This window comes from Limulus polyphemus, unplaced genomic scaffold (assembly GCF_000517525.1).
Source record: "Limulus polyphemus unplaced genomic scaffold, Limulus_polyphemus-2.1.2 Scaffold229, whole genome shotgun sequence".
NCBI lineage: Eukaryota > Metazoa > Arthropoda > Merostomata > Xiphosura > Limulidae > Limulus > Limulus polyphemus.
In genome coordinates, this window is record NW_013665839.1 from 54,394 (window position 1) to 63,675 (window position 9,282).

A 9,282-nucleotide genomic window follows, 5' to 3' on the forward strand; every position below is an offset into this window, starting at 1 on the left:
CAAGATCCTTCGAGAATCTCATGACGTGTTACCAGAGTCACGTGACTTCCGCTGTCGTAACAGAAGCATAACACGCTTTTAAACAATACGAAGTGAGCAGTTATCTAAAATAAAGATAAATTTTTCCAGGAAGACAATGGAAATAATGCTAGAAACAAAAGTTTTCTATAATTTGTAACCCTACATTCGGAATAAACTACACATAAATAATTCAATCTGAGTGGTGGGGACAATGGAATGATGTTTTAAAACAATATAAAGGGGATTTGGTCTGCATCAACTAAAATACACGAAGGCAGTATAAGCATGCAATAAACCAGTATAAACATGCAGTAAACATACGTAAGATATCTTTATAAAAACTATATAAGGAGTCCTAAATATATTCTAAAGTTATAGTCAACAAATAGAGAATTATCCCGCAATTTGTAAACATTTTATTAGTTTCACAAGTTTTTCTTGTATATCGCAGGAACCTGGTTCTTATTGACACTAGTACGTTTCGTACACATAATTGTAATTTCAAATTTCGAGAAATCTTGTATTTTAAGACGTGGAGCCTGTATAATTCAACCAATTTTCTTTTTGTACGCAGATCTGTGTATGTGCTAACTTTTGTGCGACTAAGCTCAACTGATTTTGGTTTCTTAGCTAAGATAAAATTTTATATGATTACTAAATTTCAAGGAACGGCTAGAGTAGTTTTTAAAAGTAATCAGACATTTGTCATTTCCTTTAAGTCACAGTTAGGAAAAACATCGGAAGTCAGCAAAAATTAAATAAAATTCTGCCGAAGATTGCATTCTTATATTATATAAAACTATTATATTTTAATCACAAATAGAGATCCGTACTTCGTTCAAATACGAATTTTCATGTGCGAGTACAACCTTGTACTTTATTTTGAACTGACTATACCTAAGTGTTTGTTTGTTTTTGAATTTCGCGCAGCGCAGATAGCCCTCGTGTAGCTCGTTATAAGTGTAGCGGTTAAATCCAGTATTCGATTTAAAGCAGGCGTGTAGGCAGAGAATACTGCTCACTGTTTAATTTCTTTCTGGTAAACAGCCCTAAATTAAAGATAGTTATTCCAGTGGTCGTTAGAAGCTTAATGGAAGCACGTTTGGATTGGGAATCCGAAGGGTAATGGTTAGTGGAAGTACGTTTGGATTGGGAATCCGAAGGGTAATGGTTAGTGGAAGTACGTTTGGATTAGGGAATTCCGAAGGGTAATGGTTAGTGGAAGTACGTTTGGATTGGGAATCCGAAGGTTAATGGTTAGTGAAAGTACGTTTGGATTGGAAATCCGAAAGTTAATGATTCACAGCACATTGTTTCAAAAAACTTGCTTCTCACTTTCGAGATGTGAATGTATTATAAAAGTAGCTGTCAAATTTCACTTTCAAATCAGACAAGAGTAGAAGCCCAAGAGTTGGCGGTGGGTGGTGTTGACTAGATGTCTTTCCTTTAGTCTATTACATCAAAATTATGGACAGCTAGCACAGATGGATAATCTTCGTGTAGCTTTGCGTAAAATCAAACAAATATTACAAAATAAACTTTCTAAATGAAGTGGTCTTTACGATGTTCTAAACTGGGCGAAATGTTACCCTTAGTGAAGTAAATATATAAATATAATACACAAATCTTACTAGTAAATATCACTTTAACCAGAAAGTCTCGCTTAAGTTACATAGCATCAGATACCCGCTAACTCTTAACTACAGTTAGATTAGCAAGCAGGCAGAAAGCTTTTAGAAACCAGTTTTGTTTCATACTTAGTATAACATACCAACTATAATTATCTCAAAGCTAGGCTTAGGCCTGTTTTGTAATTAAATTTAGAAATTGAGAGCTAATCACATGTTATTCTCTTAAAACAAATACATAGAAAACGTGCACTCTTTCCTTATATTTTTCATTTTCTATAGATAAGAGCATTTGGTTTATGACACCCAGGACAACAAAGTGTTACACAGTTAAAAGGAATAAAATATAGATTATTCATTCAAATGGCAAAGGTACCTTTACTTCAAAAGAATAAAATATAGATTATTCATTCAAATGGCAATGGTACTTTTACTTCAAAGGAATAAAATATAGATTATTTATTCATGTGGAAATGGTACTTTTACTTTATATGGTACTGATATTTGTTAAATTGTTTATTTTCTCGTTTTTGTCCCAAACGAAATTTCTGCTGTTTATTACTGCTTGCTTTTTTTTTCTTCAACAGAAAGAATCACCGCCAATCCCCTTGGTGGTGAGTTACATATTGCTGATTGGGTCTCTCATATCTCTCTTCTTCTTGTGTGTTACGTTCTTTATATTCTGCTATTTCAAGTAAGTTTCACATTTGAAACTCAGTTTGTTTTATGCTTTTAAGATTTATGAATATATTTAAATCTTATGCATGACATTAGCAATTTAAACCGAAGTAAAAATATTGTGTAACAAGTGGACACAGAATAGCTATTTATACTTAGTTAGCAATACATACACTTTAGCACTTTTTTACTATAATGTAAGACGTTTTTATGACATTATATCACAATAAAACTGGTAACGTTTTTAACAACGTTTTATTTACGTACCGTAATAATTGATATCTTATGAATGACTGATATAAACAGCTTTAGAACTAGGCTTTGTGTGTTGCATGCCCAGCCAACCTTATAAGTTCTGGTATTCAGAGAAAGGTCTCGTCGGCAACGGCGTGCTTTTCACATATTGTGCCGTCCAAATGTGATTATGTTCTTCCAGCAGGAAACCCGTATTGTAGAGCGTGTAAAAAATATGTGTTAAACATTATTATCAGTATTATTGTGATATAATATCATACACATAACTAATCTATAATAAAATATTTAAAGCATTTATTTCGAGTTAAAACAAAAAAAGAAACTTTTGAGTCATTAATAACAAGATGTTCTGAGAGTTAGACGTATAAATATAATTTTAAGACATATGTCTGGTTACTGATTTAAGAGAAGATGAGATAAGATGATCATTTTAACTTCGAATGCAGTTTTCACCAATTAAGATGAATTTCATGAAAAGGCAAAAGGTTTTAAAACCAGCCATGTTTTATTTCAAATGTAATCTATAGTTAAATATAGTTATCTTATTTTCAAATATTAAAAAATTCATTCCTTCCGGTTGGGGCCATTTTAACTATAAGTTAGGATAAAACGGTCCCCTAAGATGGAGTAAAATATATTCCATAATAAGTGCAATTAGAAATAAATGCTGCGTTTAGGAACATAAATTGTCATTTTAAATGCTCCAGGACAATGACGCAAAAAACAAACAAACAATAACATGAGCACTTGATGTACATTGCAGCCAAAATGATAACAGAGATATACGTCGTTGATTTGCGATAAGATGGTCTTGTGCGGGGGAATGGGATCGTTATTAAGCACTTTTAAACATAAATACCAATGAGATCAAAAATCTTGTAACTTTACAAAAATAAAGTCCAATCGAAAATCCTGTGGTGAAACGTTCATGAATAATTTTGAATTGAAGAATCGAAGTTTTGAGAGATTACATTTGATGGGTACGTGTCTGTTTTTAATTTGAAATGAATAGATCATGTACATCTTTTGCAACATGGGTTGAGCATGGAAAAATTTTTAACGTTCCGGACTGTGAAAAGAAGGGTCCATGGTTCGCGCCCCGTTGTCAAAAAATTGCGTTCCGTACTTTAGGACAGTGGGTGCATTATGACAGTGACGAGTAAATTCCACTACGCGATTAGTTGTTGTTGTTTTGTGAAATTTTGCGCAATGCCACTCGAGGGATACGCTAAACTTATTGCTGAGTAGCCAGTTGGGGCACATATCATGGTACTAGTAGAAATAGTGTAAGAAATAGATACAAACGAGGGATATGTATATATAATATCGCTTAAACATTAATTAAAATACTCAATATAACATATATATTATTATATTTCTGCTTTTAATTGAGAAAATGTAACTTAAACTGTAACTTAAATCATTTTGCATTTGTCTTGTGAGTCATATTACTCACTTAAAAATGATAAAAATTAACAAATTACTAGTAATTTTATCCACCTTAACTATTATATAACTATGTAATGAAATAGACAAAGATTACACTACTCAATGACTTTTAATGTTGGTGACACAATCATGTCAACAGAAATAAGTTAATATTGTCGTATGCCTATCATTTAAAGACCGGTGAAATAACACTGACTGAATTAACACTAAGTGGTAGAATAGTTGTAATAATAGTAATAACAATAAAAGTTTCAAAAATTATAATAATTAACAACAAAACCTCATAACAAAACTTAAGCCTTATGGGTTGAGTTTAAAGTTTATAAATATAAGCATATTGCCGTTTTTTTTTAAATAACTTATATTTAAATGAATAACTAGATACATCTGTGGTTAGAGTGCACGGACTATGAATCAGAGGATTCATGGCTTGCGACCAATTACTGCAAAAACGCGCTTCGCATTTTGAGACCATGAGTGCGTTACAAGGATAGCGGTAAAACCTCAGAATGCGATGACACAAGAGTAGTGCCAACAATTGGCGATATGTACTGTTAATTAGCTGGCTTCCTTCTAGTCTATCAGTTCGAAATTAAGAACTGTATGCGCAGATAGTTCCTGTGTATATCTTTTCTCGAAATTATGAAACAAAACAATCTAATTGTGTCGATTCATCATCTAAAGCCATCACCATTGAAGTTATTATTTGATAGCGGAGATACGCGTACAAGTAATTACATTATAACAAAAATGTTATATCATTGCTGGATAAGCGGGCTTCAATAATTCTATTCAGATCAATAGATGAATCATAAGCCCGTTGGTAAATAATACTTAATGATGCAATGAAGATATAAAAGTTTCAGCTAATACAAACATCCTTGTTTACATTAATTAGTCCATTAATTAAATCAACATCAGATCTTCTGATGTTCCTCTTTTTTCTGAGTATATTAATACGGTTAATATGTTTTAGATCAGCCATAAATTTACATTACTTGTAGCCCCCTAGTAGCACAACGGTATGTCTGCGGACTTACAACGCTAGAAACCGGGTTTTGATACCCGTAGTGGGTAGAGCACAGATAGCCCATTGTGTAGTTTTGTGCTTAACTACAAGCAAACATTACTTGTAGCTACTGCTGTGGTTATGGAAAACAAAACAAATAGAGCTTGTATAATGCTTCGTTATTGCTATTAAAATGTTAGCTTTAGTCTTCAAGAAATTGAATTTTTAACAGATTTCCGATCCTTTTTTTTCGGAACTGAAGCGATCTTACCTGTTACATCTCTTACTCTCTGTGATAAAAGTTCTGGGTCTCGTCCATATTGAATAGAGGCCTGGCATGGCCAGGTGGTTAGTGCACTCAATTTGCACTCTGAGGGTCACGGGTTCGAATCCCCGTCCCACCAAACATGTTCGCCATTTCAGCCGTGAGGGCGTTATAATGTGCCGGTTAATCCCACTGTTCGTTGGTCAAAGAGTTGGCGGTGAGTGGTGATGACTAGGTACAATATACTGAGAACATCACTTTTTACAACTCTTTAGATCAGTTTAAGAATTCTGAATAAAGATCCAACCAATTACTACATGATGCAGTACACGCCAATAAGTCCACCACTTTTACGTGATATTGCTTTAAAGCACTTAGGAACATGATATTTTTAAACAGCTGTGTTACTGCTAGACGGAACCCAATTAAAATATTGATGGTTTTAATTTGGTTTGTTAAACGTATTGGTGGTTTCATTTTATGTGAAACTAAAGACTCATGTTATTTTGAAGACATGGAATTGATAGATGTAATATTTAACTATATGTGTAAAAACAGCGTTTCTAGCGAAACATGAAGTCTTATATTTGATAGGGATATGAAGCATCAGAATGATCCTGAGAAGTTTCAAAAATCAGGTTCCTTTGTACTTCATTTGTTGCAAATGGCTGTCTACTGAAACATTTGATCAATACCAGAGACAGTTGATGATAGTCATCTCTAACGGGGAGGGGGGTCAGGCTAGTTAATCTATTTTTAGATTTATTTTAAAAATGGCCCCATTATATGTTTCATTGTTCCCTCTACTCCCCCACCTCAGTTAAGAAAAGCTGGAGCCACAACTGCAGCTGATTTAACTGTGTCTCAACAACCAAATATTTTCTTAAGACAGTTCCGAAACAGATGCTAAGCATTTAGCACGAGAAGACGTAATAGAAAAGAAACGATAATTGTGATTATTCATTGCTTCTTTTTCTTACTGGACACACCTGTTACTTCCAGGTAATAATGCAGTGTGAAAAAAATGAGAATTCTTTCTGAATAATCTGCTATTTTCGTATCTTTACTCACGAAAACGTTTGTTGTTGTATACTTAAGTTTGGAAAATATTATAATGGTAGCCGATACTTACATAAAAAAAAATAATTGGAATTTATACTTTCTCGTCATTGACTTTATAGATTTTTTTTTCACTAAATCCCTTCTGGCTCTTGTTCGATCTTATGCATGTTTTCGCAGATTGATATTGAAAAGTAAGTAAAAAAACAAAACAATATTGATATTTGAAACTATACGTAAAGTTTACGGTACATGTATATTGGTTTTTTTTTTTATGAATTTCGCGCAAAGCTACACGAGAGCTATCTGCGCTAGCCGTCCCTAATTCAGCAGTGTAAGACTAGAGGGAAGGCAGCTAGTCATAACCTCCGCCAACTCTTGGGCTACTCTTCTACTAAAGAACAGTGGGATTGACCGTCACTTTATTACGCACCCACGGCTGAAAGGGCGAGCATGTTTGGTGTGACGGCGAGTCGAGCGCCCTAACCACCTGGCCATGGCGGGCCATGTATATTGGAAATACGATAACAAAGAATTGAGATACGTAACCGAGTGCTTGTTTCTTTAGAGCAAAGCCACAATGAACTATCTGCTGTGTCCCGGATTTTAGCGTTGGAAAAAATGTATAATTCTATTTCAGTCACTGATGTAGTATAGAGTTGTTTCGAAATCAAAGCGGTACAAAGTAAGATTTGAAATGGATAATTTTAGTTTTTATTTGCTTTTTTAAATTGCTTTTAAGTATAAAGCTACACAATGGTCTTCCTGTGCTGAGCCTACAACAGGTATCAAACCCCGGTTTTTAGCGTTATAAGACCCCAGACTTACCACTAAGCCCCTGGGGCGTGGAATATTTTTAGGACAAAAAAATCATTACAAATTATCTTTTATATACTGCCCCCCCGTAACTCAACAGTGAGTCTGAGGGTTTATAAAGTAAAAAACGGATTTTGATACTCGTGGTGGGTAGACCACAGAGAACTCTTTGTGTAGCTTTGTGCTTAACAAAAACCAAACAAAACATTTTATAAGAAAATGTTACACAGTGGTTTGAAATTTGGTTAGGTTAGAAATCAGTAAAACAATATCTCATATTTTTGCATGGCCAGGTGGTTAGGGCACTCGACTCGCAATCTGAGGGTCGCGGGTTCGAATCCCTCTCACACCAAACATGATCGCCCTTTCAGCCGTGGGGGTGTTATAATGTGACGGTTAATCCCACTATTCGTTGGTAAAAGAGTAGCCCAAGAGTTGGCGGTGGGTGGTGATGACTAGCTGCCTTCCCTCTAGTCTTACACTGCTAAATTAGGGACGGCTAGGATTATAATACAGTAAAGATTTAACCAGCAACAACAGATACGGTTATAATCTTGAAAGATTTAACCAGCAACAACAGATACGATTATAATACAGTAAAGGTTTAACCAGCAACAACAGATACGATTATAATACAGTAAAGATTTAACCAGCAACAACAGATAAGATTATAATACAGTAAGAATTTAACCAGTAACAACAGATACAGTTATAATACAGTAAAGATTTAACCAGTAACAAGAGATTCAGTAATAATTCAATAATGATTTAACCAGTAACAAGAGATTCAGCAATAATTCAATAATGATTTAACCAGTAACAACATATATTGGATCTGGTAAAGAAACACATAAAATCATTGTTGTAAGATTTTATAAACGAAAAGACCAAACGTGCTCTATTTGTTAACTTGCCGGACTGCCGATGAAAAAGTCCAAAATTCAAAAAGAAATATATGGCTTAATACATTCCGCACTTTTAGCTGTGGGGGATACAGATTGGTGTTGTTAGGAATTATAGGAATAATTGTAAAAGTGAGGGGAAAATTATCCCTTTCAATGGTGTTATAAATTTCCTTTAGCTGGTGCAGATTTTTAATAATATTCACTCGCGGCTTGGGGGTTATCGGTACAGATTGGTGTTACGAAGAATTATCGGAATAATTCGAACTTTAATGGAGATACATTATCCTTAAGCTCGCGGTTATCACATACCAATTTCCTTGTCGTAAGTATTACATGCGGTAGTTGCAGGAATGTTGAAAGTCAATTCCGAGGGCTACCTAATGAATGACTATTGGAAGATTTGGGTTAATAGATATTATATTTTAAAGTAGAAATTGTGTAAACTATTAACGCTATAATGGTATCGAGATCACTCAGAAATATGAAACAGAAACGGAAGCGCGCGTATAAACTAATACGTATTTTGATGTCAAATACGTGTTTACAAATAAACTTTAGATAAATGATATTTTTGTCAGTTAAATGGTGATATGATATCGTATCCTATGAACTTAATATCTCTATTGAGAAATTGTTGGAATAATTATATGTGCAATTTTGACATTTTTTCTTCTTGAGTACGAAAACATGGCAGACTTCTACAAGACAACATTAATTATCTGTTATGTACAGGTTTCGTCAACTTTCGTGCCTGAATAAAGCTATGTTCAATAAATATTTTCCAGGGATAACAAAGTAATTAATTATGATGAAAAGAACACTTAAGAGACTACACAAGAGAGAGAATGCAAAACAAGAACATGGGATGTGTGAAATATATGGTTAAGTATTCTCGACAAGGACTATTTAGAAGTGTCCATAAAGTATATGAATCGGAAAGATAGAAAACACTGACTAAAAGTAGCAACTCAACTCAGAAAGTAAGTTAATGTGATAACACCAAGGAAAACGCAATAAATGAAAGATAAATGACGCCAGAGAACAAATCAGGAACAACAGATACAGTTATAATCTTGAAAGATTTAACGAGCAACAACAGATACCGATAACACCCAAGCCGCGAGTGAATATCATTAATCTGCACCAACTGAAGGAAATTTATAACACCATTGAAAAGATAATTTTCCCCTCACTTTT

General features: G+C 34.0%; 1 protein-coding gene across 1 annotated transcript in view; it reads left to right on the top strand.

Annotated features, from left to right (window-relative positions):
- Positions 1-9,282, top strand: part of LOC106478583 (corticotropin-releasing factor receptor 2-like) — a gene marked incomplete at its 5' end in the record, with an annotated part of 56,631 nt that overhangs the window by 20,509 nt on the left and 26,840 nt on the right. The window contains one exon of the mRNA XM_022382200.1: positions 2,237-2,343. Coding sequence (XP_022237908.1) covers positions 2,237-2,343 — 107 coding nt within the window. The remainder of the gene's footprint in view (positions 1-2,236; positions 2,344-9,282) is intronic.